The 18,105-nt window shown below is 41.7% G+C and overlaps 3 protein-coding genes across 12 annotated transcripts; 2 read left to right on the top strand and 1 right to left on the bottom strand.

The window, feature by feature from the left end:
• The first annotated feature begins 4,620 nt into the window (after nucleotides 1-4,620).
• LOC115205979 (NTPase KAP family P-loop domain-containing protein 1) lies at nucleotides 4,621-9,107 on the top strand. Of its 7 annotated transcripts, XM_029772450.1 has the most exons (6): nucleotides 4,622-4,774; nucleotides 5,076-5,125; nucleotides 5,943-5,984; nucleotides 6,089-6,217; nucleotides 6,308-8,073; nucleotides 8,660-9,107. In XM_029772450.1, exons 3-6 carry the CDS (start codon nucleotides 5,972-5,974, stop codon nucleotides 8,846-8,848), a joined length of 2,097 nt encoding a protein of 698 aa, XP_029628310.1. In that variant the 5' UTR covers nucleotides 4,622-4,774; nucleotides 5,076-5,125; nucleotides 5,943-5,971; the 3' UTR covers nucleotides 8,849-9,107. The 7 variants fall into 7 exon arrangements, with proteins under 7 accessions (XP_029628307.1, XP_029628310.1, XP_029628313.1 ...); XM_029772447.1 differs by lacking the exon at nucleotides 5,076-5,125 and having other exon boundaries at nucleotides 4,621-4,774; XM_029772453.1 differs by lacking the exon at nucleotides 5,076-5,125 and having other exon boundaries at nucleotides 4,622-4,769.
• A 263-nt stretch (nucleotides 9,108-9,370) lies between these two features.
• On the bottom strand, nucleotides 9,371-10,577 carry LOC115205981 (biogenesis of lysosome-related organelles complex 1 subunit 3-like). Its single transcript, XM_029772458.1, has 2 exons — nucleotides 10,432-10,577; nucleotides 9,371-10,092 (listed from the first exon to the last, which is right to left on the bottom strand). The coding sequence occupies exon 2, from the start codon at nucleotides 10,077-10,079 to the stop codon at nucleotides 9,480-9,482; it is 600 nt and encodes a 199-aa protein (XP_029628318.1). The 5' UTR covers nucleotides 10,080-10,092; nucleotides 10,432-10,577; the 3' UTR covers nucleotides 9,371-9,479.
• Nucleotides 10,578-10,712: 135 nt separating this feature from the next.
• Nucleotides 10,713-13,544, top strand: LOC115205980 (uncharacterized). 4 transcript variants are annotated; one of them, XM_029772455.1, is made up of 4 exons: nucleotides 10,713-10,958; nucleotides 11,889-12,358; nucleotides 12,476-12,742; nucleotides 12,950-13,544. In XM_029772455.1, the coding sequence occupies exons 2-4, from the start codon at nucleotides 11,947-11,949 to the stop codon at nucleotides 13,471-13,473; spliced, it is 1,203 nt and encodes a 400-aa protein (XP_029628315.1). In that variant the 5' UTR covers nucleotides 10,713-10,958; nucleotides 11,889-11,946; the 3' UTR covers nucleotides 13,474-13,544. The 4 variants fall into 4 exon arrangements, with proteins under 4 accessions (XP_029628315.1, XP_029628314.1, XP_029628316.1 ...); XM_029772454.1 differs by having other exon boundaries at nucleotides 10,713-10,992; XM_029772456.1 differs by lacking the exon at nucleotides 10,713-10,958 and adding an exon at nucleotides 11,006-11,508.
• Nucleotides 13,545-18,105: the final 4,561 nt, after the last annotated feature.

The following is an 18,105-nucleotide window of genomic DNA, read 5'->3' as shown; positions in this document are numbered from 1 at the left end:
TGAAAGAAATTAAAGCTGAAATAAATCTCTCTCTCCACTATTATTCTGACACTTCACATTCTTAAAATAAAGTGGTGATCCTAACTGACCTAAGACAGGGAATTTTTAACAGGATTAAATGTCAGGAATAGTGAAAAACTCTGTTTAAATGCATTTGGCTAAGGTGTATGTAAACTTCCGACTTCAACTGTATAAATTAAAATGTTAAACATGGCAAGAAGTCAAAGAGCCACAAACACACTTTTAAAGATATATACTACCGTTCAAAAGTTTGGGGTCACTTAGAAATGTCCTTGTTTTTTTAAAGAAAAGCAAAACATTTTTGTCCATTAAAATAACATGGCAGCTTCATTAAATAGTACCCGCAAAACACCAGTCTCAACGTCAACAGTGAAGAGGCGACTCCGGGATGCTGGCCTTCTAGGCAGAGTTCCAATGTCCAGTGTCTTTTGCCCATATTCATCTTTTCTTTTTATTGGCCAGTCTGATATAGCTTTTTCTTTGCAACTCAGCCTAGAAGGCCAGCATCCTGGAGTTGCCTCTTCGCTGTTGACGTTGAGATTAGTGTTTTGCAGATAGTATTTAATGAAGCTGCCAGTTGAGGACTTGTGAGGCGTCTGTTTCTCAAACTAGACACACTAATGTACTTGTCCTCTTGCTCAGTTGTGCACCGGGGCCTCCCTCTCGTCTTTCAATTCTAGTTAGTGCCAGTTTGCGCTGTTCTGTGCTGGGAGTAGTACATAGCGTTGTACGAGATCATAATTTTTTTGCCAATTTCTTGAATAGAATAGCCTTTATTTCTCAGAACAAGGATAGACTGATGAGTTTCAGAAGAAAGTTCTTTGTTTCTGTCCATTTTGAGCCTGTAATCAAACCCACAAATGCTGATGCTCCAGATACTCAACTAGTCTAAAGAAGGCCAGTTTTATTGCTTCTTTAATTAGAACAAAAGTTTTCAGCTGTGCTAACATAATTGCAAAAGGGTTTTCTAATGATCAATTAGCCTTTTAAAATGATAAACTTGGATTAGCTAACACAACGTGCCATTTGAACACAGGAGTGATGGTTGCTGATAATGGGGCTTTGTACACCTATGTAGTTATTCCATAGAAAATCTGCTGTTTCCAGCTGCAATAGTCATTTACAACATTAACAATGTCTACACTGTATTTCTGATCATGTTATTTTAATGGACAAAAATATGCGCTTTTCTTTCAAAAACAAGGACAAGTGACCCCAAACGTTTGAACGGTAGTGTACATTTATCTATCGTGCATTAAAACCTCATTCATTTTCGTTGCATATTTATTTTCTCAATCATAGTTTTAAAAAAATCTATTTACCAGTGTGATGGCATTGGTGAAACAGCAGATCATGGAGGAACTGTGCTAGGGGCCACACTGCTCATTAGCAGTCCTCCTATCTGATTCTCATGAACTTTTCTTTCCCCTGCAAAGTGCCAGTAATGGAATTTAAATGAGTTTCCCAGCTGAATTAATTTACCAGCGATGAATGCATACTTCTGAAGGCAACTTTTGCAGGCGGAGGCTGGGAACTAGGGTTGTAAAGGGAGTGTATATTACTGCTTTACTTTCAATGTTTACCAGTAAACTTGAAGAATTTTGGTATCTTTCAAGGATTTTATGTAATCTAGCACCTAGCGACTCTTTTGGGTACTTTAGAATATCACAGGTGTCTGTAATGATCTCTGGCCCTCTCACTGGCCTTATCACATGTAAAATGTATGAAATATTTAAATAAGATGATTTTTTTTAAATATATGGAATGACAAAGCTGTAAAACATTCTCCTAAATATAGACCATCAACTTAGTGAATACCATTGGTGTTAATGAGGGTTTCAGTATGACATTCTTTATATATTTTTTACACTTTCATTTACTTGACTTATGTCAATATGTATTTGTTGTCAATGTTTTGGCATTGTTGCAGTTGAGAAAAAAGTAAATAGTTGGACGAGTTGCAGAGGTAATTGAAAATAATGCCATTGTTGATTAGAAGCTTTTTTCATTAATTCGTCTATTTCCTCTTGAACCATATGGTTTACACTACCAGTCAAAAGTTTTAAAACACCTACTCATTCAAGGGTTTTTCTTTAATTTTTACTATTTTCTACATTGCAAAATAATAGTGACGACATCAAAACTATGGAACACATATGGAAACAAGGTATAACTGAAAAAGTGTTAAACAAATCAAAATATATTTTAGATGTAAGATTATTCTAAGTAGCCACCCTTTGCCTTGATGACAGCTTTGCACACTCTTGGCATTATCTCAACCAGCTTCATGAGGTAGTCACCTGGAATGCATTTCAATTAACAGGTGTGCCTTCTTAAAAGTTATTTTGTGGAATTTATTTCCTTCTTAATGCGTTTGAGCCAATCAGTTGTGTTGTGACAAGGTAGGGAGGGTATACAGAAGATAGCCCTATTTGGTAAAAGACCAAGTCCATATTATGGCAAGAACAGCTCAAATTAGCATACAGAAACGACACTCCATCATTACTTTAAGACATGAAGGTCAGTCAATACAGAACATTTCAAGAAAGTTTCAAGTGCAGTAGCAAGTGCTATGATGAAACTGGCTCTCATCGGGAACACCACAGGAATGGAAGTCCCAAAGTTACCTCTGCTGCAAAGGTTGTGTTAATCAGAAATTGCAGCCCAAAATAATTGCTTCACAGAGTTCAACATCAACTGTTCAGAGGCTTGATTCACTGTGTGAATCAAACCTTCATGGTCAAATTTCTGCAAAGAAACTACTACTGAAGGACACAAATAAGAAGAAGAGACTTGCTTGGGCCAAGAAACACGAGCAATGGACATTAGACCAGTGGAGATTTGTCTCCAAATTGGAGATTTTTGGTTCCAACCGCAGTGTCTTTGTGAGACGTGGTGTGGGTGAACAGATGATCTCTGCATGTGTATTTCTCACCGTAGAGCATCGAGGAGGAGGTGTTATGGTGTGGGGGTGCTTTGCTGGTGACACTGTCTGTGATTTATTTAGAATTCAAGGCACACTTAACCAGCATGGCTACCACAGCATTCTGCAGCGATACTTGTTTTTCAACAGGACAATGACCCAACACACCTCCAGGCTGTGTAAGGGCTATTTCACCAAGGAGAATGATGGAGTGCTGCATCAGATGACCTGGCCTTCACATTACCCCGACCTCAACCAAATTGAGATGGTTTGGGACGAGTCGAGCCGCAGAGTGAAGGAACAGATATACAAAATGAATACTATATATGAATACATGTTTTAAAAGTTATTCAAGTATAAATTACCAAAGTCATGATAGATTGCCATAGATGTTCTGTTAATTACCAAAATTACTGAAGATTCAGGTAACTTTGGCAAATTACCCATAGCTTTTCCAACCTACTGAGAACACATTGCAGGCATGATGCAACATGTGAACAAGTGTATGTGGAGAAGGGAAATTAAATTGGGCAGCTCAAGGAGCGATGGCATGTTTTTAATCTCACAGATATCACCAGAAACCAGTTGATCAAATTTGTCAAAGGCAGTTAGTTGCACGCTGCATAAATTCTCCATACCTTCTGTCATATGTTAAAGTTTGATATCATTTGTAATGCAATGTATGATAAGTGTGGGTGAATGTATGGGTGTATTTCTTTATTAGGTACACCCATCTAGTACCGGGTCAAACCCCCCTTTGCCTCCAGAACAGCCTGAATTATTTGGGGCATGAAAACATAGTTCCATTGGTATCAAGGGACCTAACGTGTGCCAGGAAAATATTCCCCACACCATTACACCACCGCCACCAGCCTGTACCGTTGACACCAGTGAGCCATGGACTCATGCTGCTTATGACAAATCCTGACTCTGCCATCAGCTTGACGCGACAGTAACCGGGATTCCTGTTTGTGGCCCGCCTTTTAGCTAGCACGATTCTTGCATTTCTCCTTTGAACTTGCCATTCTCCTTCGCCCACAGCACTGCCGCTGACTGGATGTTTTTTGAGATACTGCATCCGCAGCACCTGGCACTGACAATCATACCATGCTCAAAGTTGCTTAGGTCACTCGTTTTACACATTCTAACGTTCGAACAAACAGTAACTGAATGCCTCGATGCCTGTCCGCCTGCTTTATATAGCAAGCCATGGCAACATGACTCACTGTCTGTAGGAGCGAACCATTTTCGTGAATGGGGTGGTGTACCTAATAAATTGAGTGTAGATAGGACACGCAGACCTATGTGTGTCTCTCTTAATTAACATGGAATGTGAAGGTGTCACATGTATCACAATGTACATTCTATATTTGACTCACAGAGTCCAGTGGGCCCCCACAGTGGTCTACAGCCGACAGACATACTGAATTCTGTATCATGATGGAGTTACGAGTCTATGGATTGGGGTACTGGGATTGTGTTCTTGCTTTCATTGGGAAAACACACAGAAGGAGATCCTACTTTCTGTAATAGGTGGGGTTGGTACCGGGTAGCTCTCACTCGGGAAGCCAACGTCCATTAGACCAAGAGGGAACCCCCGTGGGCCGATCAATTGGTCTCTGGCAGAGCTATCAAGTGTGACATTTCCATACATGGTTGACAAGGATAGTGTGCAAATGTCAATGCTATTTGAAGCTTTGCTAGAGAGTGGATATAATAAGGAAGGACATGAGGATCAGAGAGAGCAAAGCAAAGAAGACCAGTCGACATCTAGCATTCGTGAAGCACTCCTGTCCCGTTTCCCAAGGTCAAGAATCGTATAGATGTATGGTAATTGTTATGAATATTAATGCGTGGGGATGGAGTCATTAATATACCTATTATAAACTTACACATATTGTAATTTCCTTTGTTAGAATTAAACAGTCAAATATTGCTTTCTGGGCAATGGCCATTATCATTCAAAGAATACATTTTAATGTATATCTATAGGTCTGTAGTAAGACTCAAAACTCAAAGTCATCTGGAAAATTCCACACAATTCTGACTTTCATTCACATATGATCTGATAATGTGTCAGGTATATACGGTCAGGTCGTGTAAACAACACTAGTGTTATTGGTTTCAACAGAGGGTCAGTCTGTATGCTGACTTCAATGTAGTGAGACCCACACAGACACGGTAAGACTGAGTTGTACTTTCTTTTGAGGGCAAATGTCTAATCCAATGTTAATAAGTACATATGGAGGTAATGTTTTGTAAAACTAGCTGATAGGTTATACTCCATAGAAAGGTCATTGGAAAGGGCTGTCTGGTATTATTCATTAACCAAATATTGACATTTTATTTGTACTTTTGTTCAAGACTCTAAGGCAAAAAGAACAAGCAGGTGGATTTGTGTGGGAGGGTGTGTTTATTTTCATTACAGTAGAAATCTGTCATTATATAACTGGTAGCTGAAATGTATAATGAACCGTCAACACATATTTGAGGCAATTATTTTTGTGCAAACTCATGCTTTAAGTTATCGATACAACCAAAGGTCAGTTTATGGAGCAGCCAAGTTCTTCATCTTACTGACATGATTGAATATAACTTTTGGCTAACCCTGAATGTGCTCATTGAACTGCTGTACAACATCAAATATTTATTGAAAAGCTGTCTTAATGTTTATGATTATGTTCATTCCTCTCATTATATTTTGGTCATTTACTCTGTATGACTTTGGCCAGTGTTCGGAAAGTCCTGCATTTAACACATTATTGTTGAATAACTATTGAAACATCTCTAAAACAACATCAATACATAACCATCTATAATGAATTTTTATGAAATTACAAAATTCTTGGGGGAAAAAGGTTCAGCCAGCATTTTATTGACACTGCAGAATAATAACTAACCGTTACTGATAATTGGAGTTTAGATCGGTTGCAGTGATCATTAATCGAAATTATATTCTTGTACCGTATGAATGTTATAACCTGTTTTATTCCGTCAGAATTGACAAAGTATTGGAACCATAGACAAATGGATGGACAAGGTAAGTGGAAAGTTCGTAAATGTATCTGACATGTGTTTAGTGATACAGCTAATAACAGCTTTTATTGATTGCCATGTCTACCTCTACATTGGTCAAACAAAAAGGTGCCCTGTTGGATGATGTCTATGCATATGGACTGTCCAGAGCATTGATCAAAGTGGCACCTCCGGCCACTGTAGGTCTGTTCTCCCAGTGCCCCAGCCGCACTGAAACTCTACTGAAGAAGATCAAGAGTAAGTTTAACATTTAGGTTGACTTCACGTGACTTTAGATTTTTAGAACAAACAAAAAAACTAATTGTGTTGCTCTTTCTACATTCGCAGTTTACATGAACAGAGAGGCAGAGTGGAGAGAACAGAAGCACAAGCTGAAGCGACCTCCTCCAGCGTGGATTAGCTACTTGGCCCTCCTCCTCTCCATCATCTTCTTCCGTCCCGTGTGGAGGGAGAAAGAGGAGCGGAGGAGGAGAAGGGTACGGTGGATTTTTGTGCGCTTCAGTGCCTGGCACTTTGCAGGCAGTGATAAACTCTGGGCTGGGTTGGTGATCCGCCTCTTCAAGGCCATCCAGGCTGACTTTGGGGAACTTCCCCTGGGCCTCTATAGAGCCACCCAGCATCCCTACCCAAAGAAAGTCACAAGCGAAGGTGATGAGGTCAATTGGAAAGCCATAAAGCTGCTCTGCCTCCCCCTCTGGGTTGTAGTCCTAGCCGCTGTATTGTTCAGCATTGGCACATGTACCCTGCTCTACTTATATGGCTTTGAGCTCCAAACAAATGGCACACGCAGTTGGGTCACTGTGTTAGAATCGATGGCCATAGCAACACTGGGGCCTCCCGCAGTCTTCGCCCTGAGGACTATTCTGCGGACATCCAAGCACCTGCTCTACACCATGGGCAGCAGCATCCAGCACCAGATGAACAGCTCGGCCGTCAGCGACCAGATGGGCTTCATGAACAAGGTGAGGAAGGAGGTGGGCGTCATGGTGGACTTCATCCACTTCATGGAGGTGTTCGAGGGGAGGAGGATCCGTGTGGTGCTGGAGATCACCCACCTGGACCGCTGCAGCCCAGACAGGGTGGTCCGCACCCTGGAGGCTATGAACGTTCTGCTGGCGGGGGAGAATGTCCCGTTTGTGTCCATCCTAGCTGTAGACCCCAGAGTGGTGGTGGGCTGTGTGGAGAGCACCATGTGGTTCTGTGGGCTGACATCCAGCGGGTATGACTTTCTAAACAAGATGGTCACCCTGCCCTTCTCAGTGCCTGAGATGTCCCCCGACTCCAAATGCAGAGCTTTTAAAACCCTCGCTGACAGCTATCTAGAGCCTGACTGGGAATGTATTAAGAGAGGAAAACAAAGAGCTGGGAATTTCTCTGCATTTGAAAAATGCAGGCTTGATGACAGCCTTGTGCCCTTCATTGGAAAGGGCAAAAGCGAGACTGAGCTACTAGAAAATGGCATCCATTGGGAAATCTGGGCCAAGAAAATCAAGGCGCTAACAAATGAGGCATTACACGCCATATATACCAAATACAGCCCTCTTCATGTTTATCTTATGGGAAACCATGTGCATATGAGAAGGATAATAAACTCTGTACGGGTGACAGTCATCGTCATGGATGCTATGAATTATGGGGGCTTCTCCAAAGCTAAAGACCTTGCTGCCTGGGTGGTGATGGCCAACCTCTGGCCCTGCCGCCTGAGCTGGATCCTGCAATGCTCAGAGGACAGCCAGCAGAGGGCTGACACTGATGACGCTGATGGTGCTATCAACCAGGCCAAGACCTTATGGGAGGTGTTCAGTGAGACCAGTCTGGAGCTCCACATGCTCAGAGATCGTCTGGAGACCGTTCTAGAGCAGGATGGAGACCCTGAGCTGTTTGAGAGGTTCCTTAAGGTGGACTTCCAGTTTACTCTGAAGGATGTTGATCTGTTCAGATTGTGTACAGTCAACCTGGACCAATCCATTAAAGAAAAACTGGCTTGGGTTAGAGGGGGACACAGCCTTAGAGACAGAACCAAGTCAAATGCCATCTGCCCACTGCGGATTGGAACAGTTATCAGTACGAGCACAGAGGACATCTGCAAAGAGGTTAGTTCAAAATAAGAATCTTTATACTGATTTAATTATTTTATGATAAGACACTTGTATATCATGGAGGTCAGTATAGAGTGTCATGTATACATACTTATGGTATTTACACAACTCATTTAGATAAGTCCATTAGTGCCTTAAAATAATTGCGTAATGTTACTTTTGTATCAGACAGATCAGTCACAACAGAATCCAATGCCCCCGTAAGACAGTTTCCCTCAGTTCGCTGCTACAGAGAATCAACTCGATGAAGCGTCTCTGGTTTATGGGCGTAGCAGTGAGATCAGACATGCACTTGTTAAAACAGGGAAAATGCCAAGTCATTGACCTTGAAATAAGCTGTTTCAGGAGGGTAGTATGCTAATAGCCCTCAGCTCACAAGCATTGTATTCATAACAGCAGCACAGCATAGGGTAGTCCCATGCAAGCCATCTCCAATGATGGAACTTCCCACACACCAGAATATTTGCCATGAACCCCCGTTGGCCCATTAGAATAAGTAAATGACGACCAACAATGTCTAATGACACCATTTAAAATATATATCAATGTGTCTCAATGTCATGTCTGCATTGTTCTCTAGATGGACAAGCTGAACATTCCAGTGAAATATCAGCAGCTGCTGACAGAGAAACAACTCGATGGAGCGTCTCTGGTGTATGGGCGCAGCAGTGAGATCAGACATGCCCTTCAGATGACCTTGGGAGAATGGATTGCTTTCAGCTCGCACTTCCTGGAAGCCAAGCCGGATGCTCAACCTCACGCGACATGACAGTGACTCTTCAAAACCATTGACCGATCAAACCCTCTGGATTCAAAATGATCTTTAATTTTATAACACTTTTTATATCTTTGGGATGATTACACTGTATAGGGATGGAATGCATGTTAAAGTTTTGAAACTGTTCCTTCAATGTTCGCTGAAGTAGAAGCCTATTGCAGTTCAATGACTGACTTGTGAATACAGCAATGCACAATGAATGTCCTAGGATTCATTTTGTTAATAAATGAGGATTCTGTAGCTTCGTCAACTCTAGGCCTAGACAAAAATGACCACAGCAGTCCCATCACTTCCGGTGTTTTGCTTACACCACAAAAGTGGGCCGTGCACTAGGCCTACGACAGGGTTTGGCACTTTGGAAAATACAGTGCTTAACAAGACGTGTTATATGGTTGTGAATGTGAACAGCTAAACACTTTCTTGTATGATCAAGATCAATAGGCATCCTTTGCGATGACCAACTACAATGAATAAGCCATCTGAATATTATCAGAACAACATGGAGCAGCAATAGTATAATGGCATGCATCATTTATTCACCTAATGCAAATAATACTCCAGCCTGTTGTTTAGCCTACATAAGACATATGAAAACATTGAACGAGGAACATCATAAGGAACATCATTGTCCGGGAATAGGGGTAGTGGGAGAGGATGGGATGGTAATATCGGGGAGCAGATAACAGCTGGTGATAATGTCCATTTTCTCTGAGACAGACTTGAGGTCCTCCAGAATGAGTCGGATGCTGTGGGAGGCGTTGATGATGCCGTTCTGGGAGATGTTCAGGTGTGTCGTGGCCATGCGGATCTCCTTTGTGGCATTACCATACACCTGTTTGATGGTCTGGGACACATCGGTGCACAGACGTGCATTGCTCTCGTGTAATTTCTGCTGGAGTAAAGTGTTGTAGTAGAGCCCACTGTGCTCAGGCTTAGAAACAACCCTCTCCTCTACCACGGACTGAATGTCAGAGTTATCTCTGATCACAAGCAGAGGAGTTAAGTCCTTGCGTAATATTTGTGGGTTTTCAGAGCTTGCAGCAATGACACATTTCCGTGCTTTCTCAACCTCCCCCTCACTGTCAGTCTCAGATGCTTCCCCTGGTACCTTTTGCCCTCCGGCAGTTGAATGTGGAGAGAGGGAGGTGATGTATACCTCATCATCTGAGTCGGTCTCTGACGCCTCTCCTTGCACCACTATCTGGTATTTGTCACTTGCCATTCCACCACACCACCTAAATACACAAGAGAACAGTGAAGGCCTACATCTTATGAGGAAGCATAGTTTCAATGTTACAGGGGGGCATTGTTTAATGGAACTGTTATGATGATTCCTGGCTGCCCATCGGAATGTGCCTCCCCCCACATTTGAGCGCTAGCCCAAAACATTTTTAGCACGAGATGATACGCAACGAAATACATGCCCCACCCCTGTTGAATAACATTTGTTATAGAGTTGAACTCAAATTTAACTCATTGACATGTTATGTTAATCTACGTTAAATCAATTCACCAAATCGAATACAGATAGCTATCCTGCTATTATTGGAAAAATGTAAAACTAATTGTCATACCTCCACAGTCGTGCAAAAAAAAGAATCACATGAGCACACGGAAGTAGCCGGAAATCGCTCACTCACGGGGGTTGGCCCAAACTAAGTACTGCACAAATTCACAAATTACAACCAGATGCCTGTTAAATCCGTTCAAATTGAACATTTTGATGGTGTGTAGATCTGAGAATTTGCGCAGCTCCTCACACACACTGACCTTCGTGAGTTTGCAGTAAGATTTTTGACCAATCACAGTAGAGACCGAAGGACATGTGACATTCGAAACGTCGCTCATATACAGTCATTGGCCGTGTTCGAGAGCATCAAATTCGTGATGTATCATGGGTAAATAGTGACAGACTGACGGATCTACAAATAATAATGAGTGGTTATTTATGATGCACGGTGATTTGTAGATCAATCAATCGGCAGTTTCCTCCGCTGTCGGCTGCAATTTCGAACAAGACCATTGATGTCAACAAACCCCATGTGATCGTGCGACGCGAGCAAGCTTCCTCCGACGCAGCGTAAAATATATCGAGATGAAGGTATGAAGTGCAATCTGTAGCAGTAGCAGTAACAGTAAGCGCTATTTTATGGTTATTAACTTAGAACAATAGTTTGTGTATGTAAACAATATTGGCCGCAGAGTTCTGTAGGAAATTACATTCTTCATCGTTAGCGTTCGCCGGTGATGGCCTCTGCAACCACCCAGCTGAGTCCACGGCCACTGTCAGCAGTTGGCACACTCACTGCACCTGTCAACTAGCCAGTGATAGCTAGTTAGGTTGTCAGTGGTCAGACTGTTGATGGCCACTTAGCTAGTTTTAAATTAATCTCGTATGGTGTGGTTGTCAGTAATATCCAGGAGCAATTTTATTTCAAGTAATTCACTGTTGTACCAAAAGGGAAGACTATTGCATATGTCTTTTTTTTTGGTAGAAGAAAGCGTTATACAGTACTCCTGTTTGGCTGCATAAATTCACATTGTAAGCGTACTACTGAGCTCATCATGTCTCATCTGAGTGGAATTGACGTGGGAAAGTCGTGATTTGCTGTTGGGTGAACTTCAAAGGGACTGGAGAAGAAACTGTCACTGTAATATTGTGTGAATGTTGTAATGAACATCTCTGGAGTGGTTTATGTCACAATTTATTCCTTTCATTTATATCCAGTGTCTATTTTGGATGCTGTCGTGACTCATTTATTCTCCCATAGTGAGGTTGTCCTATACCTTTGATAAAAACACCAATGTTCCCGTCTTGAATACAACTTTATTATAATGCAACATGGATGCTGCTCTTTGATGCATATTGCTACAAAATTTTATTTGAATAGAAAGTCTTAACATTTAATTCAAGGTAATTTTATCATAATCATTTGACTACCTCAGTCTACCTCTAATGTATAGAAATGACATTAGCCTATGGTGTAGTACTTCAACCTCTTTCCATGTGTTCTTGTTTACTTCCAACCAGGAGGAGCCCAAGGGGCTGCTACCAGCACAGGTACACCCAGTGAGAAGAGGCAGAGACCATGGACCTGAGTGAGAGGAGGCCCAACAAGTGGTGGACAGAGTCGGACACCTTCGCCATGCTGGCCCTCATCGAGCAGCTGGACCTAGTGCATGAGCTGGATAAGAAGCGTCAGCGCAACGACTCACACTTCCGCCACCTGCGCTACAGCCTGGCCAAGCGGGACATCCACTTCACTGTCAACCAGATACGCAACCGCTGGAAGAGCCTCAAGCACAAGTACCGCAAGATCAAGACGGCAGGATACCGTAGCCCCGCAGCACGCCTGTCCGCCATCGAGTCATTCCGTTACTTCCGTATGCTGGACCGCATGCTGGCCAGGAGGGCTCGGGTGGGGGCCCCAGAGCAAGGCACTGCAGATGGACACAATATGGTGGTGTTAACCCACTCGAACCTGGAGGATCATACTGATGGTACTACTTTCTGGCTTTAGGATTTTTATACCTTTTAATATTTGCCATTAAAGAATTGTAAAGAAGTGGTTGCTTTGCATTGGCCTGTGCTGCTCACTCTTCTCTCTCTCTTCCCAGGTGATGTTGCTCAGCCTGACTCTGTGGCCCCTTGGCAGGAGAGTCTGGCTCCAGCTCTAGAGGGGGAAGGAGACGAGACTAACGCCATCCCAGAAGAGGCCAACATCAGCACTTCGGGCTGGGCCCTGAAGTCAGAAGAGATTATGACTTTGGGTCTATCTGGAGAGTATCTTTACCCAGTGAAAAGTGAGCCACATTCAGTGCCCTCTTTACATGATGGGGAAGGAGCTAGTGATCCCACTAGCTGCAGTCCAGAAGAACAAACTGGTGAGTGCTTTTATAACTGATGAGTTTAGAGTGGCTACATGACCACCTATATTCTATGTCATTAATGTGCTCTTTGTAACTAATATCATGTAATGAATATGTTGGAATTTTACTTTGTATTCATCAATTGTTTAGAGCTTTGGATAATAGATATTACAGCAATAACCTAAAACATATACAAGTTGTCCTGCTGTTCATTCTCTACAGGCACTTGTGAGGACACCAGCACCCTGATCCTCCAGCAGCTCACCATCCTGAACCATCAGCTAGGGGAACAGCTCGCTGAGCAAAGGGCCTTCCACTGCAGCATGCTGGGTATGATGGACCGACAGATAGAGGTCCTGGAGCAGCTCTCTAACTTCTCCACAGACCGCCAGGTCAAGATCGAACCCGACGACAGTGACACTCCTATCAGCCAGCAGGTCCACAACTCCCTGGTGCGCATCCTTAGAGGAGTGGAACAGGTCCAAACCCAGGGACACCAGCCGTGCTCATGTAAGGCCTCCCCCTCACAGCCTACATCTCCCTCCTGGACGGTCTCTCTGTTGGAGGTCCACAAAGGATCACCCTCCAGGGATGGGAACTCAACTAGTGACACATCCAACCCTCAGCCCATGGGCGGCCTGAACCTCAAGGACCATCCCCCTCAGAGCAGCTTTCCCCTTCCCAACAGAAGGGTGATCTGCTTAACGGACTCTCAAACAAGTGCCAGCACAAGTGAGTGCTCTTGAAGCTTCATAGTGGAATGTACAGTAGTGGAACATACAGTGCTCTGACAGAGGAGAGCACTCTTAGAAAAAAAGGGTTCCAAAAGAGTTCTTCAGCTGTCCCCATAGGAGAACCCTTTTAGGTTCTAGGTAGAACCCTTTTAGGTTCTAGGTAGAACCCTTTTAGGTTCCGGGTAGAACCCTTTTAGGTTCCGGGTAGAACCCTTTTAGGTTCCGGGTAGAACCATTTTAGGTAGAACCCTTTTAGGTTCCAGGTAGAACCCTTTTAGGTTCCAGGTAGAACTCTGTGAAAAGGGTTCTACCTGGAATCAAAAAGGGTTCTTCAAAGGGTTATCCAATGGGGACAGCCAAAGAACCCTTTTAGGTTGTAGATATAACCTTTTTTTTTGAGAAGAAAAATATATGGGTGCTTACATTTATGAGGGACTTGTCCTTTTGAGAATGTCTTGGAATAAAAAAAAACATTTTTATTTTTTTACAACTTCCCTCTTTCGTTTAGTTTTGTCATGTCCAAATGTTTTAATGTGCAGAAGTAAATCATGTTTTAATCAAGAGAATTTTGACAAACCATTGCGCAGAGGTTTATTTAATCTAGTCAAGAAGAGAAATTCCAACCTGCCAGTTTTCATCCACTGAGACTTGCTAGATTCCCCAAATTATGTTGAAATGTATGTTTCCTTACTAGGAAAAAGCACACTTTCATGTAATGGTGTTTGATTAACTCATGCAAATTTATGTGGAAGCTGGGCAAGCAAAGGCTTTATCCAAATGTATCCTCTTCCCTAAATATTCCCTTTCCTAAGCATATAGGATATTTTGTGTAACTACATTTCTACTATGAAGACTTGTTTAGAAAAGGCCCTTTGTAGAACTCGATTTGCACAGCCGTTTGCATAGTCCTGGATACACATGGCTGCTTTAATTTAGGCTAATTATTGTGTTTTACTTTGCTTTAGCTTTGCTGAAGATGAGAGGTACTGTAGTGTGTAAGTGCAATATGGTAATGAAGTCTACATTTGCAATCTCACAAGAGACTCATTCATCCAACATGTTTATTTTGATTTTGAGATCGCTTCATTTGTGTCCTAGAATTGGATTACTACATACTGGCAGTACTGCAATTAGGCATGTTTTGCTTGTAATGTGTTACCTGGATGCAATTTAAGACGGCCCATTTATTCAAACTTTCAATTTACTTAAAGATAGGGTATCATCAAGATACTGTAGACTCGCATACAGAGAATATATTTTGTATTTTTTTCAACTATTTACAAAACTGGAAATGCTGTATTAATACTGTATGCTTATAATTTAACTTAAAGCTGTTTTTATCTCAATATTAAATCATTTCTGGGTAACAATTTAGTACCTTACTGTGATTGTTATAAATTAAAATGGTCAAAAGAAACAAAAATAGCTTCTTAGCAAAGGGCAATTTCTTAAGTAATAATTTTGCTTGGAATGTCTGGGAGTGGTCTGAGTGGGGAGAGGAAAACTGAAAATTAGATGTTATTGGCAGAGAGGTTTGGAACTTGGGCTGCATTCAGTACGCTTTTACAATCTGGAACATTCAATTGAATGAAAACGATGCTGTACTGAACGACCAGTCGAAAAACAGGGAGGGGCTGGGGAACGCTGTCAACATGGCCACTGCCCATTAAATGCGTCACTCATTGCTTCAAGCCACACCTCACCACACCCACCAAACGGGAACAAACGTACCTCAAAGTCTGTTCAAGAACGTTTTAGGGAAACGTGTCGTTCAGTACAAACCGTTCCGCAACTTAGCAAACGTTCAAGTGAACTGAACGCACCTTTGGTCTATGAACTCATTTCAGTGGTGGAAGTCTAAAAGTATTTGGTTTTAAAGTACTTAAGCATCAAAACTAAATGTAATTGCTAAAATATAAAGTAAAAGTTGAAATAATTTAAAATTCCTTATATTAAGCAAACCAGACGGCACCATTATCATGTTTTTTAAATTTACAGATAGCCAGGGGCACATTCCAACCCTCAGACTTCATTTACAAATGAAGCAGTTGCATTTAGTGAGTCTGCCAGATCAGAGACACTAGCGATGACCAGGGATGTTCTCTTGATAAGTGTGTTTATTGGACCATGATCCTGTCCTGCTAAGCATTCAAAATGTCCTTCTGTGTGTCAGGGAAAATGTATGGAGTAAAAAGTACATTATTTGCTTTAGTAATGTAGTATAGTAAAAGTTGTCAAAACATATAAGTAGTAAAGTACAGATACCTCAAAAAACTACTTAAGTAGTACTTAAAATTATTTTTACTTCAGTACTTTACACCACTGACTAATTTATCGCATGGTGATGTCACCATGGAAGGCCAAAACTCCATCCCACCAAAACAGGCTGAAATTTCAGTCGTCCTTTTCAAAGAGCTATTACACTAAAATCATTATCATAATTTTCTCAATTTCACATTATTATGCCAACCTCATAGTGTGGAAATATACAGTGCATTCGGAAAGTATTCAGACCCCTTCCCCTTTTCCACATTTTGTTATGTTACGGCCTTATTTTAAAATTGATAAAATTAATTGTTTTCCTCATCAATCTACACACAATACCACATTATGACAAAGCGAAAACAGGTTTTTAGAAATTCTTGCAAATGTATTACCAATAAATAACAGAAATACCTTATTTACATAAGAATTCACACCCTTTGCTATGAGACTTGAAATTGAGCTCAGGTGCATCCTGTTTTCATTGATCATCCTTGTGATGTTTCTACAACTTGATTGGAGTCCACCTGTGGTACATTCAATTGATTGGTCATGATTTGGAAAGGCACACACCTGTCTATATAAGGTTCCATAGTTGTCAGAGCAAAAACCAAGCCATGAGGTTGAAGGAATTGTCTGTAGAATCCCAGAGACAGGATTGTGTCGAGGCACAGATCTGGGGAAGAGTACCAAAAAAATTCTGCAGCATTGAAGGTCCCCAAGAACACAGTGGCCATCATTCTGAAATGGAATAAGTTTGGAACAACCAAGACTCTTCCTAGAGCTGGCCGCCCGGCCAAATTGAGCATTCGGGGGCGAAGGGCCTTGGTCAGGGAGTTGGCCAAGAACCCGATGGTCACTCTGACAGAGCTCCAGAGTGCCTCTGGATATGGGAGAACCTTCCAGAAGGACAAACATCTCTGTAGCACTCCACCAATCAGGCCTTTATGGTAGAGTGGATAGATGGAATCCACTTGTCAGTAAAAGGCACATGACAGCCTTCTTGGAGTTTGCCCCAAGGCACCTGAAGCCTCTCAGACCATGAGAAACAAGCTTCTCTGGTCTGATGAAACCAATATTGAACTCTTTGGCCTGAATGCCAAGCGTCATGTCTGGAGGAAACCTGGCACCATCCTGATGGTGAAGCATGGTGGTGGCAGCATCATGCTGTGGGGATGTGTTTTAGAGGCAGGGACTGGGAGACTAGTCAGAATCGAGGGAAAGATGAACGAAGCAAAGTACAGAGAGATCCTTAATGAAAACCTGCTTCAGAGCACTGAGGACCTTAGGCCGGAGTGAAGGTTCACCATCCAACAGGACAACATCCTAAGCACGCAGCCAAGACAATGCAGGAGTGGCTTCAGGACAAGTCTCTGAATGTCTTTGAACCTGATCGAACATCTCTGGAGAGACCTGAAAAATAGCTGTATGCGAGTCTACAGTATCTTGATGATACCCTATCTTTAAGTAAATTGAAAGTTTGAATAAATGGGCCGTCTTAAATTGCATCCAGGTAACACATTACAAGCAAAACCTGACAGACCTTGAGAGGATCTGCAGAGAAGATTGGGAGAAACTCTCCAAATACAGTTGTGTCAAGCTTGTAGCGTCATACCCAAGAAGACGCGAGGCTGTAATCACTGCCAAAAGTGCTTCAAAAAAGTTCTGAGTAAAGGGTCTGAATACTTATGTGAATGTGATATTTCAGTTTTTTTAAGCGTAGTAAATTTGCAAAAATATCTAAACCTGTTTTTACTTGGTCAATATGTGGTGTTGTGTGTAGATTAATGACAAAAAAAAACTATTTTATCAATTTTAGAATAAGACTGTAACATAACAATATGTGGAAAAAGTCAAGGAGTCTGAATACAATGTATATAAGACACAGGTAAATCACATGTCTGACCTCACTGGGAATTTAAGACAATTTTCCACCTCTCTCCAAAAGTCATTTTAATACATGACTTCCAGCTTCAATCAGAATTTGTATTAAGTCCATTGATATTGAGTTATATAGTGTAACGTATTTGATGCACCTCGACATTAAACCTAATCCAAGTGAGTACAATACAAAGAGGCATACTTATGATAATAGTCTTATTTATGGACTGAAACGTCTGTGACCATGTCATTGATACTATTGTATTTTTAAAAGTGAAGAATTAAACATACAATGTAATGGAAGGACTGTTTTAAAAAATATATATATTCATTGCAAATCTGATTAGCAGTTTTAGCCATTTTGGAATTAGAAATGCATGTTGCCATGCCTACTTCAAAAGGAAAATATGATGCACATTTACTTCAAATGCAGTCTTTTTTGCAGGACAATTATTTGTGCGCCCTTTTTCAGACTCAGATACTCCAAGATCTCCAAACTGT

This window comes from Salmo trutta, chromosome 13 (assembly GCF_901001165.1).
Source record: "Salmo trutta chromosome 13, fSalTru1.1, whole genome shotgun sequence".
Taxonomy (NCBI): domain Eukaryota; kingdom Metazoa; phylum Chordata; class Actinopteri; order Salmoniformes; family Salmonidae; genus Salmo; species Salmo trutta.
Note: the sequence above shows the minus strand (reverse complement) of the source record. Positions and strands in the feature narration are given on the sequence as shown.

What these genes read in the sequence shown, in the direction of transcription:
- LOC115205980 (XM_029772455.1), top strand. Translation starts at nt 11,947, where the DNA reads ATGGACCTGAGTGAGAGGAGGCCCAACAAGTGGTGGACAGAGTCGGAC. An exon ending in CCTGGAGGATCATACTGATG is followed by an intron (nt 12,359 to 12,475) that starts GTACTACTTTCT and finishes CTCTCTTCCCAG; the next exon opens with GTGATGTTGCTCAGCCTGAC. An exon ending in CAGTCCAGAAGAACAAACTG is followed by an intron (nt 12,743 to 12,949) that starts GTGAGTGCTTTT and finishes CATTCTCTACAG; the next exon opens with GCACTTGTGAGGACACCAGC.
- LOC115205979 (XM_029772446.1), top strand. Translation starts at nt 5,912, where the DNA reads ATGAATGTTATAACCTGTTTTATTCCGTCAGAATTGACAAAGTATTGG. An exon ending in TCTACTGAAGAAGATCAAGA is followed by an intron (nt 6,218 to 6,307) that starts GTAAGTTTAACA and finishes CTACATTCGCAG; the next exon opens with TTTACATGAACAGAGAGGCA. An exon ending in CAGAGGACATCTGCAAAGAG is followed by an intron (nt 8,074 to 8,659) that starts GTTAGTTCAAAA and finishes ATTGTTCTCTAG; the next exon opens with ATGGACAAGCTGAACATTCC.
- LOC115205981 (XM_029772458.1), bottom strand. Translation starts at nt 10,079, where the DNA reads ATGGCAAGTGACAAATACCAGATAGTGGTGCAAGGAGAGGCGTCAGAG.